The sequence below is a fragment of the Ranitomeya variabilis genome, chromosome 4, assembly GCF_051348905.1.
Source record: "Ranitomeya variabilis isolate aRanVar5 chromosome 4, aRanVar5.hap1, whole genome shotgun sequence".
NCBI lineage: Eukaryota > Metazoa > Chordata > Amphibia > Anura > Dendrobatidae > Ranitomeya > Ranitomeya variabilis.
In genome coordinates, this window is record NC_135235.1 from 253,635,349 (window position 1) to 253,650,725 (window position 15,377).

At 44.4% G+C, this 15,377-nt stretch overlaps 1 protein-coding gene across 2 annotated transcripts in view; it reads left to right on the forward strand.

Annotated features, from left to right (window-relative positions):
* The first annotated feature begins 2,034 nt into the window (after window positions 1–2,034).
* CCDC15 (coiled-coil domain containing 15) overlaps window positions 2,035–15,377 on the forward strand; it is a 37,939-nt gene continuing 24,596 nt past the window's right edge. Inside the window, exons 1-6 of one of the 2 annotated variants that reach the window (XM_077249519.1) lie at window positions 2,035–2,312; window positions 7,099–7,248; window positions 8,072–8,281; window positions 9,801–9,911; window positions 14,071–14,229; window positions 14,865–14,984. In XM_077249519.1, coding sequence (XP_077105634.1) covers window positions 2,118–2,312; window positions 7,099–7,248; window positions 8,072–8,281; window positions 9,801–9,911; window positions 14,071–14,229; window positions 14,865–14,984 — 945 coding nt within the window. In that variant the 5' untranslated portion in view covers window positions 2,035–2,117. The remainder of the gene's footprint in view (window positions 2,313–7,098; window positions 7,249–8,071; window positions 8,282–9,800; window positions 9,912–14,070; window positions 14,230–14,864; window positions 14,985–15,377) is intronic. The other variant, XM_077249518.1, reaches the window with a different exon arrangement.

Below are 15,377 nucleotides of genomic sequence, written 5' to 3' on the forward strand. Positions count from 1 at the left end.
TAATGTCATGAACAGAAAAGGATCCTCCCACATGATCTCTCTAGTCTCCTTAATGAATTAATTACTTAATTAGCACGTGGTATGGAAGGTCCGCCACAGATTTTGCCCTGAGGCTCAAAGCCACCACTAGAGGTGCAGTAACCACCGATCAACCAAACCGCTGCACGACGAGCTCTATCCTCACCTACTGTATTCTCACCCATCCCTTGTAGATTGTGAGCCTTTGCGGGCAGGGTCCTCTCTCCTCCTGTACCAGTTATGACTTGTATTGTTTAAGATTATTGTACTTGTTTTTATTATGTATACCCCTCCTTACATGTAAAGCGCCATGGAATAAATGGCGCTATAACAATAAATAATAATAATAGAGGTGCAGCAGCACATGAACCAGGGATGGACCCACTACACAACAGTCCATATTTTAAATCCTTGGAACCGGAATGCAAAGGAGATGGGGTGTAAAAAACGCTCAGCTGAATGTGCCCATTTTTGGGTGTTCCCGAAGCCCCCGGGGGACAAGGCTTCTGTCCTGGACAGTGTGGATGTACCGCTGCTGGATATTCATGAATCACTGGGGGACTTTACATCACCAGGAAAAACAAACACAAAAGTCACAAGTGGCCCCAAACAAGCAATGTCCATCAGGCCGTCACCAGTGATTGATGTCTGGGAAACACTCACAGAAGGCTGAGAACAGAGAAGAAGGAAGATCGATGGCAGCACTGGATCCTGTCCCAGAACCGGCGCACAATGTACCCCCAGGAGCAGAACACCCCCTGGTGTGGCCAACTGCACCCATCACACTCAGGCTTAACCCTTACATGCCTCAATTCCTGAAACACTCTGTGCCGCTGGTTCCACAACATACCACTTAGGCTTCTTTCATATTTCCGTCGGTACGGGGCCGTCACAAATAGTCGGCCCGACGTACCGACGGACGTTGTGCACAATTAGATACACAGCCCAGCAGGCAGTATCACACAGGATAAGATTAGATACAACGCTCAGCAGTCAGTATCACACAGGAGAGGATTAGATACAAAGCCCAGCAGTCAGTATCACACAGGATAGGATTAGATACAACGCTCAGCAGTCAGTATCACACAGGACAGTATCACACAGGAGAGGTTTAGATATGTGGCTCAGCAGTATCACACAGGAGAGGATTAGATACAAAGCCCAGCAGTCAGTATCACACAGGATAGGATTAGATACATGGCTCAGCAGACAGTATCACACAGGATAGTATTAGATACACAGTTCAGCAGACAGTATCACACAGGAGGATTAGATACACGGCTCAGCAGACAGTATCACACAGGATAGGATTAGATACACAGCTCAGCAGACAGTATCACAGGAGAGGATCAGATACACGGCTCAGCAGACAGTATCACACAGGAGAGGATTAGCTACACGGCTCAGCAGTCAGTATCACACAGGAGAGGATTAGATACACAGCTCAGCAGTCAGTATCACACAGGAGAGGATAAAATACACTGCTCAGCAGACAGTATCACACAGGATAGGATTAGATACACGGCTCAGCAGACAGTATCACACAGGAGAGGATTAGATACACAGCTCAGCAGACAGTATCACACAGGAGAGGATTAGATACACGGCTCAGCAGACAGTATCACACAGGAGAGGATTAGATACACAGCTCAGCAGACAGTATCACACAGGATAGGATTAGATACACGGCTCAGCAGTCAGTATCACACAGGAGAGGATTAGATACACAGCTCAGCAGACAGTATCACACAGGAGAGGATTAGATACACGGCTCAGCAGACAGTATCACACAGGAGAGGATTAGATACACAGCTCAGCAGACAGTATCACACAGGAGAGGATTAGATACACGGCTCAGCAGTCAGTATCACACAGGAGAGGATTTAATACACGGCTCAGCAGTCAGTCTATCACACTGTACTCTCTCTGATTGATACCATGAGGGGTTCTACTAACCAATCAGAGTGCGCGGTACATATTTCACCTGACTACACAGATGAGCAGACTTATGCTATTGGTCAGACTTTCTGTCATTCACAGTTTCCTCAGTTCCGGAAGTTGAAGCGGTTGTCATGGAGATTCTAGACGCGGCAGTTTGAATGTCGGTGCGGACAGAGATGGCGCCGCCCGTGCAGCGTCCGGTGAGGAGGAAGGAAGAACCGGAGCGCGGCCTGCCGAGGCCCAGCAGGATGGTGGTGAACCAGGCGGTGCTGGCGGAGCGGAACCCAGGGAGAGTGGCCGCTGTCGGGGCCTGGATAGAGCCGGGAGACCGTGGAGCTGCGGACCGCGTAAGAGTGAGTGCGGGAGACGACGGAATGTGGGGCTGGCGGCAGTGTACCGGGGCCGGCAAGAGGCCGCACCAGAGGAGGGTCCGGCACAGAGAGGGAATATACACACCGCTGCGGTACTGCACGAAAATCCTGTCAGAAAACACACAGGGCCGTTTGTAAAATCCTATCAGAAACTGCTAACGGGACGCGCGTAAAATCCTGTCAGAAACCGCTAACGGGACCGTGCCCAAAAATGGGCGTCCAAGTGGGCACCGAAGGGTGTTAATGAAAGGGTTAAATGACTTTGGGCCAGTGATCTCGCACATCTATTACATGCATAGTGATCCCTCGCATCAAACCCAGGACCCTCCAGCCTGGCCCAAATGGTTTCTTGGCATCAAAATGGGCAAACAGCCAATTTTCACAGATTTGAATAAGTAACTGATGTTTTTAAGGCGTTAAATGACTTTGGGCCACTGACCTCACACTAAAGGTACCGTCACATTAAGCGACGCTGCAGCGATAGCGACAGCGATGCCGGTCGCTGTTTGGTCGCTGGAGAGCTGTCACACAGACCGCTCTCCAGCGACCAACGATGCCGAGGTCCCCGGGTAACCAGGGTAAGCATCGGGTTGCTAAGCGCAGGGCCGCGCTTAGTAACCCGATGTTTACCCTGGTTACCAGCGTAAAAGTTAAAAAAACAAACAGCACATACTCACCAGCGCGTCCCCCAGCCTCTGCTTCCTGACACTGACTGAGCTCCGGCCCTAACAGCAGAGCGGTGACGTCACCGCTGTGCTTTCACTTTCAGTTTAGGGCCGGCGCTCAGTCAGTGTCAGGAAGCAGAGGCTGGGGGACGCGCTGGTGAGTATGTGCTGTTTGTTTTTTTAACTTTTACGCTGGTAACCAGGGTAAACATCGGGTTACTAAGCGCGGCCCTGCGCTTAGTAACCCGATGTTTACCCTGGTTACCAGTGTAAAATATCGCTGGTATCCTTGCTTTTGCTGTCAAACACGGCGATACACGGCGACCTAGCGACCAAATAAAGTGCAGACCTTCTAGCAGCGACCAGCAATTTCACAGCGGGATCCAGATCGCTGCTGCGTGTCAAATACAGCGATATCGCTATCCAGGTCGCTGCAACGTCACGGATCGCTGGCGATATCGCCTAGTGTGACGGTACCTTAAAGGTACCGTCACACTCAGCAACTTTGCAATGAGAACAACAATGATTCGTGACGTTGCAGTGTCCTGGATAATGATCTCGTTGTGTTTGACACGCAGCAGCGATCTGGATCCCGCTGTGCCATCGCTGGTCGGAGCTAGAAGTCCAGAACTTTATTTCGTCGCCAGGTCGTCATGTATCGTCATGTTTGACATCAAAAGCAACGGTGTCAGCAATGTTTGACATGGAGCTAACAACCAGCGAGAACGATAAGTGAGTCGCCATTACGTCACTGGATCGCTCCTGCATCGTTCTGGAGTTGCTGTGTTTGACGTCTCTACAGCGACCTAAACAGCGACGCTGCAGCGATCTAGTTTAGGTCGGCTCGTTGTCTATATCGCCGCAGCGTCGCTGAGTGTGACGGTACCTTAAGAATACATAGATAGTGATGCTCCGCATCAAACCCAGGACCCTCAAGCCTGGCCCAAATGGGTTCTGGTTATCAGAACTGGCATCAAAGTGGGCAAACAGCCATTTTCCACAAATTTGAATAAGTATAACCTCTTAAAAACATCACTTATTCAAATCTGTAAAAATCTGGCTGTTTGCCCACTTTGATGCCAGTTCCGAGGCCCAAAACCCATTTGGGCCAGGCTGGAGGAACCTGTGTTTTATGCGAGGGATCACTATGCATGTAATAGGTGTGTCAGATCAGTGGCCCAAAGTCATTTAACCCTTTAAAAACATCAGTTATTTACTCAAATCTGTGAAAATCGGCTGTTTACCCACTTTGATGTAATTTCTGATGTTCAGAACCCATTTGGGCCAAGCTGGAGGGACCTGGTTTTGATGTGGGGCTCCCTGTTCTATATGTCTGCAGTGTGATATCAGTGGCCTAAAGTCATTTAACCCTTTCATTAACGCCCTTCGGTGCCCACTTTGATGCCCATTTAAGTGCCAGTTTTATAATTTTTGTAGCTGTTTTTAAATGTATTCACATCAGGCTCCGCGCTACATTGTATGTTATAATAACATATACCAGAACCGATAATGTAAGATGACCATATTCATAAGGAATACACTGATAGTTATATGATACGTATACATGAGAACAAGAACAAAAGCTTTAAATTCCCAAATATAACTCAATAATAATGAATAAGTAATCACAAATGCCCAGAGAAATTCTATAAAAAGTATATCTTTATTAATAATTAAATACGAACAAGGCAAACCAGTGCACATAATAAAAAGCAAAAAATACTGGACAGATCTAATGAACAATGATACAAACTGGCAGAGGCAGGCAATCCATAAAATGAGAACACTCAAAGTAACCCCACGTGTGTGTGTGTAGAAAAGAGTGGCCTCATAGAAAGCCTACTATAAATGGGCAAGATATACAATGCTCGTTAAAAGGCCATGCTTATCAATAAATCTAAAGTTTGACAAAATCACCGCATTCCTTCAGAGCTAAAGGTAAAGTGCAAAAAGTGCATATATGTCAAAGACAAGCATGTCTTACCCATTCTCACTACTTTGTATGTTATTATTATTGTGATGATTATTTTTTGTTGTTAAACCTGTAAAAACATGGCTGGAGTTTCCCGAGCCTATTCGTGGTGTGCAGAAACCTCAACAGCCCGGGAAGAGGATGCACAACAGTTCATAATCAGGGGGCCGAATGAGGAAGACGTGTCAGGGAGTGTTGTGGTTTTTTTTTTGGTTTTTTTTGTTTTTGTACAGCAGTGTTTCCTGCGGTTATGGCAGGTGCCAGGTTATTTGTCTGCAAGCGATGTTTTTTTTAAGCATTTTTGGAGCGTTTCGTTCTGTTGTTTTCCTGATCTTTTTATTTTTTTTGTATTTAACAATGAAGAAACCATGAGCGGTCTATTGGCTTGTACTGGAAGGTTGAGAGTGTTTACAGAGCAGAAACCCAGAGGCTTGTTCACACCTTGAGTATTTGCAGCTTTTTTTTTTTTCACAAGAAAGCTTAGCGTTTTACCATCCCAGCAATTTCCAAAATCTCGTGCACACTCTACATATATTTTTTTTTTTGTGAACCATCAATACAGTTTTCTACTCTGTCAATTGTTTCACGCCTTTTCACTTATTCAACTAAAATGTTCATTAATGTATGTAAAAAGCTGTTTCCTGCCAATGCCTGCATTGTTCCTGCAGGAAAAAAAGCTGCAAAAATGAGCTGTGTGAGTAAGTTTTCTGCATTAAAAGCGCACAGTTCAGCAGCGTCAGTCGGGAGATTAAATTAAATCGCTTGCACTTTACGTGGACAGAAAACAGAGGATTTTTTGCACAAAAAAGATGAACACAGCCTGGGGCAGTTACAGGGGGTCTGTCCCCCAGTTTTTGCTCCTGTACTTAGGATTTCCCTCCTGATCTGACAGAATAAATACAGTCTTGGAGTCTCGGATAGTGATCCAGTTAATAGTACCTGTCGCTTGGCGCTGTATGATCACCATTGCAACTGTATCATCCTACTTGCATAAAGGATTAATCACACAAAGAAACCTTCATAGGAGACCTAGTGCCGACCATCACTGTGAACATAGCAGCGACCAGACACTCGGGTGTCAGCTGATCGCACCATCGATGACACATCTTTTCGCATGTATGGGACGTGCTGCTGACATTCGCACGCTGTGCACATATAACCTTAGTATATACAGTCTGCACATTCCTTAAAGGGATTTTCCAGTCTCAGATTAAAAGCCTGCAGTCACTATATGCGGCTGCTGACTGACAAATGGTTGCAATGTGCACACTGTTGCTGTTGCGCTGTTCTGTGGGGTTCCCGGCAGTCCTGTGGATAGGGTATCGCTTCCAAACTTGGTACAACCCCTCCATATCTTTACCCTGAAAATGATCCAGTTAGAAAAAGGACTTCGAATTTTTACTGAATTCCTGGCCTGTTGTCACAGATTGTGCTGCTCTTGATCTATGGAAGGACGTGACATCGGTGAGGGTCGGAATCAATCTCATATGGCCACTGTATGTAATGAACGGCAGCGATTTCTATTAGTCGGGGGGATATCCGTATTTTATGAGGTAATAGAACTTATAAAACATTAGATGTTATACTTAGGAGGTTTATCAGCAGGGTGCGCTGAGCCTCCGATCATCGCTCTAAGGAAGCACTCTGCTTATCCACAAGCAGAGCGGCAGCAGCTTCAGGTTTGTGCACTGCTTTTGCCCCTTCCTTTGATGCTGGGCATCTCGGGGTCCGGACCCTCAAAGCAAAACTACTGAACAGGCAGAATGACATCTATTATCCTTGAATGGAGAAATGCAACCAAATGTGATTTGCCATGTTGACACCAATGGAGTCCAGGAGTTTCTTCTACTCCAGAGCTTCATTCACAATTCTGCTGGTTGCTATTAGGAGTCAGCGAACTGTGCTCCTATAATACAGAAGGTCAGGTCACATCCTAAAGATGACTGAATGGACACTGAGACACTTCATAGAAGGCGATGCATCGGGGCAGGGACTGAATAAGCAGGAATGTCTAGGGGAGTTCAGGTCTGAAGCTCCTGACTCTGTAGTTCCAGGTACAGCCACTAGATGGCAGGAGATACCAGTGTGTTCCTCATGGGGCCCGCCTAACCTCTTGTTTCTCTTGGTTCAGGTCCCTGCTCAGCAAATTGAAGACCAGCTGATCCAGTACCAGAGGGAGAAGGAGCAGAGACTGATTCGCTTTCAAGGGGAGGTGAAGCGAAGGGTTAATCAGCATGCCAAACAGTGCAAGCAGCATCAGCTCCAGAAATCCTACGATGTGGTATGAGTCCCCCTGCCGCAGGTCCTCACCTGCCCCCATGTATGTGCGTGCAGGCAGGAGAGGAAAACACGCAAAGTCCTATGTTTCTCCAGGGCAACAGACTGATCTTATGTGTTTAATAATCCACGGTGACCTTGCATCCATTGTGTGGTAATGTCACAAGACCTTGTGTTAGATGAAGAGTAGCTGTCATCATCTCATCCATGCTGTACGAGCCACAGGCAGTAGGAATCGAACATTTAATAGTGAATGTTTTAGTCTGGAACGCTGCGTTCTCTCAGAGAAAACATGGTTTGACATGCCGGCCGCGGACTGTGTGTCATGGCTGACCAGTCCGAGGCTGACCAGCGGCAGCGCATGTCACTCCCTTATAGACACACACAGACATGCCAGTCTTGTTAAATTAGCTGGGGCAAAGCATTAGCTACCTGCCTCAGACACACGGTCCGAAACGTGTAGTCCATGACCGACTCTTCATAGTGTGTTTTCCGTGAATCGTAGCAGCGATCCCAAGTAACATACACAGCTGCAATAACGCAGCCAATGTCTGATTCTTGCTGCCCGTGGATCAGGCACCGTGCATAGAAAAATAGGGGCTTCATTAAATCTAAACATGACTGTACTGTGGGGTCTTGTGAGGTGAGATTTTGAGGACTCAATGGGGTGCAGTCGTCATTCTCTGTGCTTGGCATGTTCACCTGTCAGGTCACCCTACAGATTATAAGACTAAAGGATTGATGAGACAGGCTTGGCCTGCATCACAGCCTCTCTACGGATTTCATACACTAATTTATTATGCTACAGCCTTTCTTCTGTCCTGCAGATTACAAGGGAGGGAATCATCGTCACACAGTCCTCAGATGCCGCCATGCATTTTACCCCAAAAAGAAACACTTGCACTTACCGCAATACAGAAGTCGCCATCTGCAGCCCCCACAAGCGCTGGGTGTCCGCTCAGAGGATCAGCGATGACTCTGAGGATGATCTGAAGGAGTGGGATGGAAATAAGTTATTCTTGGAGCATGCTAAAGCAGTAAGTATCTCCTGATGGTTCTCTGCATCTGCGGTAAGCAACTCATTTTGTTACTGTTTTTTTCTGGTGTCCACAAAATGCAATTCAGCAGCCCCTCCGCAGATTCCTGTACCCCCACCAGTGGCTCGTGATATGTCAGAAGAGGTGTCGGGGTACGCTGTTACTTTAAGGTTTGGATGTAATTGCTGCTTAATAACTATAATATTATTCCAGCAATTGCGTCAAAGCTGACCTCTCACTTTACACTGTTGTATAAACTATGATGAGGATGATTACTACAAATATGACTCATCCATAACATGAAGGGGGAGAGGGAACCGCGGCGGTTGGGGCTGAGTGATCACACGGTACCTAATCTTCAAAGATGGGTATCGGGGCTTGTCAATCATTCCCTGCTTTAAAAAATCTCTGCTAGATGTCAAAAAATGGAAACATCCTTGTTCATATCAGCAGGTTGTAATACTGTCCTCTGAGTTAATAAATCATCATGTCCTCTGGGCTAATGGCTGTTACCTACACTGATACATTGTAGCAAACCTCCAGCTGTTACAGCTGCTTCTTCCAACGCTGAGTTATAATGTTATGTTTTTGCCATCTGGCCCCCAACGGTAATATAAGCTGAGAACAGAAGGTTTGGGTATGCTGCAATCCAACATGCCTGACCCTTCCTTTACGTGACTGCACCAGTTGTTGGAGTGTCAGGACTTCCATTCTCCTCATAGACTGTCAGTCCTACCTGTAATCAACGTTTTCTTGTATAAATCCTATGGACAGCCCTGATTAATAATACCGCCATAAAGGTTATCTCTTGTGGCCCATCCTATGTTCTCATGTGTTCGGGGTAATGCTCAGTACGGAGACTGTCTGACAGTGATGTATTATGTAATGAAGCGTTTCTTCCGTACACTTCACATCGGTGATCGGACCGTGGATTTGGCTGGATGCGCACCCACACTTGTGCCAAGGTCTTACCCCATTGTGGTGTATGGTCCTCGGTACAGGGTGTGGGCACAGTACGGTCAGAAACCTAAATCATGGATGGATAACGTCCCGACCCGGGCTTCTGGGGAAGTTGTTCAGTATTTCTACACTTGGAGATCAGTAAAATGTTCCAGTAACCACCATTCCTATACACCCATATTATTGGAAACCGCATAATATATAACTATAGACTTTAGATGAAATTTGGCTCCGCCACCTGTTTTCTGCAGGATTGTTCATCTAATGTATCCTGGCTCTCCTTGACCTTGGATGTCAATGGTGTTGGGAGCAAGCATTGGGCATATTGGATTTCAGCATGCCTGATCCTTTCTTACCGCAGGAGATCAGCTGCTGCCAGTGAGGGCCATCTGGGATTAGTTGCTAAGGACTGATGTCTGACAACCTCATAGAAAACCTGTGACCAGACTGTCAGACAGGATCCAGATGTTAAGCTTAAAACGCATCGTGGGCTGCGGTATTAATATGATTTTTTTGATTAGTGTAAGTCACTATTAACCTCATCTGTGTTTCACAACAGCTCAAAAATACCATGCGACAGGTGCGCGGCAGGTTGGCTGCTCTGAAGACGGTGGAGGCCGAGGAGTTAACGCTGCCTGGTGGCCTCTGGAAGGTTTCCCCCACCAGAGATGTGAGTCCTCGCTATTCAGTTATGGCCGATTGCTTTATACCATTCAAAGGGCGAGATAATTACAAGTTGCAAACTGCTACTTGTAAGAACAACAAGACCCAAATTCATGATTGATGGCATTGCATCCGGATTGTAAATCTTTATTCTAGTAATCGGTTAAGCAACATAAAAAATATTGGCTTTTCAACCTGCAATAAAACATGGAGGAGAATATTGCAAAATCAATGACTTTTCTTGGAAATGGTGAAGAAAAAATGAAAAAACAAAACGATTTTTGGTAGTTGAATAAACGTATATACCCTATACACATACAGTCATGGCTGAAAGTGTTGGCACCCTTAAAATTGTTACAAAAAATAGACAAATATTTAGAATTGAGAGTCCTCAGTGGTTGATACCTTTTAATGGCTAACTGAAAAGATGGTAACAAATTGCAAGCTTTCGAGACTACACAGGTCTCTTCATCAGGCAAAGACTAAAAGAAATTCTGAAGATTCACATATTTATGCACAACATAGCACAGAAAAAAAAAAGGAAAAACCATGGATAAGACAGGTGACATGAATCAGAATTACCATGAGTGATAAACAGTTATGTCCATAAATATTGGGCCAGTTCTTAGATAAGGAATGTTTTATTGTCCTCTGATTGGGTCTGTTTCTGTTGTGATGACCCCTCATAGTCTGAGGGGCAAGGTCCTTAGTTGATGTAAAAAGACTGTAAAAGGGAATGTAAAAGGGACTGATGCACATTCTGTGGTGAAACTTATAAAATTCATCCTCACCCACAATTACTTTGAATTTGACAAGAAGATCTATTTACAGGAGACTGGCACAGCAATGGGAAGTAAAATGGCCCTACAGTATGCAAATCTATTCATGGCCAAGCTTGAAAGCGACTTTTTGTCCTCATGTCCCATCAGGCCTCTGGCGTACATTTGATGACATTTTAATCATCTGGATGGAGTCTGAGCCACATCTAAAGACGTTCCATGAACAGTTTAATCAATTTCATCCTACCATCAACTTGACACTCAACTACTCCTGCACTGAAATTAACTTTTTGGACACCATCATTAAGCTGCAGAACAATAAAATAGAGACATCCCTGTATCAGAAGCCAATCGACCGTCCAACATACCTTAAATGGGACAGTTTCCATCCAAAACACATAAAAAACTATTGCCTACAGCCAAGCCGTCAGATACAATCGTATATGTTCCAACCCAATGGATAGGGATGAACACCTTGGTCGCCTCAGAAAGACCTTTTTGAATCAGGGCTACTATCCAAGAACAATTGAAAACCAGATTACAAGAGCCACCAGAATATCAAGGAATCACCTGCTACATTACAAAGCTAAAGAAGAAAATAACCAGGTACCTCTAGTAGTTACCTACAATCCAAATCTGGAGGTGCTAAGGGGAGCTGCACGGAAATTACAACCTTTACTACAAAAAGATGCCCGCTTACAATCCATTTTTCCAGACCCCCCACTACTGTGTTTTAGGCAGCCCCCAAATCTAAGAAGCATCATTGTCAAGAGCTCCCTGTCCTCTCCAACAGCTGCAGGTACCTTTCCTTGCAATCAGAAAAAATGTAAAGCCTGTCCATTTATAATGACCACGGATAAGATAAAGATCCCTAATTCACATCAGGACTACAAGATACCAGGTACTTTCAGCTGCGTCACTTCTAATGTGGTGTACCTAATTATTTGTACTAAATGTCCAACTGGGGGTCTGTATGTGGGGGAGACAGGGCAAAAGCTTAGAACAAGAATGAATTCTCACCGCCACACAATAAGAGAAAAAAGAATGGATCTACCTGTGGCAATACATTTTTGTCTCCCAAATCATAACATTATGGACATGAAATTACTTGTGTTAAAAGGTAGCTTCAAATCTAAGAGAGACAGAAGAGTCTGGGAATATAAACTGATGACGACCTTTGACAGAGACACTGCAGGAATGAATGTGTCGCATGGATTTATGTCTTTTTACATCAACTAAGGACCTTGCCCCTCAGACTATGAGGGGTCATCACAACAGAAACAGACCCAATCAGAGGACAATAAAACATTCCTTATCTAAGAACTGGCTCAATATTTATGGACATAACTGTTTATCACTCATGGTAATTCTGATTCATGTCACCTGTCTTATCCATGGTTTTTCCTTTTTTTCTGTGCTATGTTGTGCATAAATATGTGAATCTTCAGAATTTCTTTTAGTCTTTGCCTGATGAAGAGACCTGTGTAGTCTCGAAAGCTTGCAATTTGTTACCATCTTTTCAGTTAGCCATTAAAAGGTATCAACCACTGAGGACTCTCAATTCTAAATATTGTTCTATCTACTGGCTAACACGGTACCAAGATATATATCTTTCATGTACAAAAAATAGAGTATTTCTCTCAGAAAATTATTGCAATTGCACTTTTATTCCCTGTGTGTGTATTGGAACAACACAAAAAAAAAAAAAACGGAGGAAAAAAAGTCAAATTGGACGTAATTTCACACAAAACCCCAAAAATAGTGTGGACAAAATTTTTGCCACCTTTTCAAAATTGTGGGTTAACAACTTTGTTCAAGCATGTGACGCTTGTTCACACTCACCTGTGGCAAGTAACAGGTGTGGGCAATATGAAAATCACACATGAAACCAGATGAGAAGGGGAGAAGTTGACTCAATCTTTACATTGTGTTTCCGTATATGCCACGCTAAGCATGGAGAACAGAAAGAGAAGAGAACTGTCTGCGGACTTGAGAACAAAAATTGGTGAATAATATCAACAATCTCAAGGTTACAAGTCCATCTCCAGAGTTCTTGACGTTCCTTTGTCCACGGTGCGCAACATAATCAAGAAGTTTAAAAGCCATGGCACTGTAGCTAATCTCCCTGGACGGCAGAGAAAAATTGATGTTAAGTTGCAACGCAGTATAGTCCGGATGGTGGATAAGCCCCAGTCAAGGTCTGAAGAAATTCAAGCCATCCTTCAGGCTCAGGGTGCATCAATGTCAGAGAAAACTATCCGTCTACATGTGAATAAAACGCTGTGGCAGGAGACCCAGGAGGACCCCACTGCTGACACAGAGAGGAAAAAAGCTAGACTGCAGTGTGCCAAAATGTACGTGAGTAAGCCAAAGTCCTTCTGAGAAAGCATTTTGAGGACAGATGAGACCAAAATAGAGATTTTTTTTGTAAAGCACATCAGTCTTCTGTTTACTGAAAATAGAATGAGCCCTACAAAGAAAAGAACACAGTACCTACAGTCAGATATGGTGGAGGTTCACAGAATTTTTGGGGTTGCTTTGCAGCCTCTGGCACTGGGGGCCTTGATTGTGTGTAAAGCATCATGACATCTGAAGATCACTAACAGATTTTGAGTGGCAATGTAGTGCCCAGTGTAAGAAAGCTGGGTTTGCGTCATGGGTCTTCCAGCAGGACAAACATATTTCAAGGATCCCACAGAAATGGATGGAAACAGTGCTGTAGAGTTCTGAGGTGGCAGCAATGAGTCCCGGTCTAAATCCCAGTGATCATCTGTGGCAATATCTTAAAATTGCTGTTGGGGGAAAGGCGCCTTCACATATGAGAGACCGGGAGCAGTTTGTAAGAAGGGTCGTCCAAAATTCCAGCTGAGAAGTGTAAGAAGCTTGTCAATGGTTAGAGGAAGCAATTAATTGCAATTATTTGTTTCAAAGGGTGCAACCAAATATTAAGTTGACTGTGCCAACAATTTTGTCCAGCCCATTTTGGGGGTTTTGTGTGAAATTATGTCCAATTTGCTTTTTTTTCTCTGTTGTCTTGTCAAATACACACAGAGCAAACAAACATGTGCAATCGCAAATATTTTCTGGGAGCGATACTTAATTTTCTGGAACAATTTCATGGGTTGCAACACTTTCGGCCATGATTGTATATTGATATACAGGATCTACAACACATGGCAGCCCTGGATGCACCATTGAAATCAATGTTGTCTTTTTTGTCTATGCTCAGTGCAGTTATTGCTCTTCTCAGGAGGCGCCAATGATGTGACAATCACGCCAGGACGAAACTTAAATTGACACTGCTAATTTTTGGATCAGATTAGTGTCATAGTCTGGCGGTAATCTGCCATGCACAGAGATATTAAACAGTTCCTTGTGTTTCCCCAGAATCCAGTGTCCCGGAGATCACCAGTGTTATGCAGCAGTATTGCTGAGGAGGACGAGATCTCTCTGCGGGGATATCATGACCTTCCTGTGGAGCTGCTTCCTCATGAATCACAGAGGCATCTTTTAGAGAAAGAAAATGCCATACCATCTGTAAAATCTGTGAGTCCACAGTCCGGGCACATGTCAGCACTGGAGTTTATATATGACCCTCTGTTTCCATATAAAATGTCATACGCATCTCTTACTTTGAGAGACCTGATACAGGTGCATTCACTCATGGTGAGCTGCTCTGACCTCTTGTAATTGTCTTTCTTGGTTGCTGTTGTGATTTATTGGAAACACGCAGCAATCCCTGAAAACTGCGCAGTGTGGAAGGGATCACTACAAGATTGTAGCAGCAGGTGAAGCCCCACATAATGGTGCATGTGGCCACATCTATTCTAATGTACTTGTTCCACCAGACGAACAAGAATGTATATTAAGAATGGTTTATCCTATTCATTAGGATCCAGTGTTTTGTACTGATGGACTTTAATGGATAAATATATAATTTTTCCAATGTGGCTGTGTGCAGGAACAGCTTTTCTTCATACTGTTGTAAACAGGACCAACCCATGCTTTGCTCCGTGTATCACCAGCAGAGCGAACTGTCGATTTTCCTATTTTTTTTTTTCTACTTGCAATCCAATATGCATGTTATAGTATATAATCTTCATAAACGACTCCTCCGCTAAGTCTGGGAAATCTTGCATGTTCTCTGTGCTGAAGTATTTTCCTTGAATTCTTTGTCTCAGGTGTGTAATCGCTTAATGAAGGAGTCTTACCGCGCTGGGCCGGCGCCAGCATATAACACAGATTACCGTGCGGCTCTCGTACTTCGCCCAGGCGTTGATGAAGAGGAAGAACGAAAACAAGTGGGTGAAAGAACTAATGAGCGATAAATTATTTATGTATTTAATTCATTATTTTTCCAGTGATCTCATTACTTTATACTTGGGGTTGAATTTTGGCCACGGGACAGATCCAGAGGTCCTCTAAGGTCCTCAGTTTTGCTCATTGTGCATGTTTTAGGAATGACAAGTTTGTCATTGGCGGCTCTGCATAGACAGCAACCAAAATGACACATTAGCGGTATAATTAAGTGAGCTTTATCCTCTTGGTCTTTGCCTATGTATCATGCAGCTGCTGATGACAAACTCCTCTCTTTTCATTGCTGCGCTCTGCATCAGTAGCCACCAAAATCACATAAGCAGCCAATGAATGAAGACGTACATAATGTGGTGCCCTCTTCATTCTTTACAGGAGAT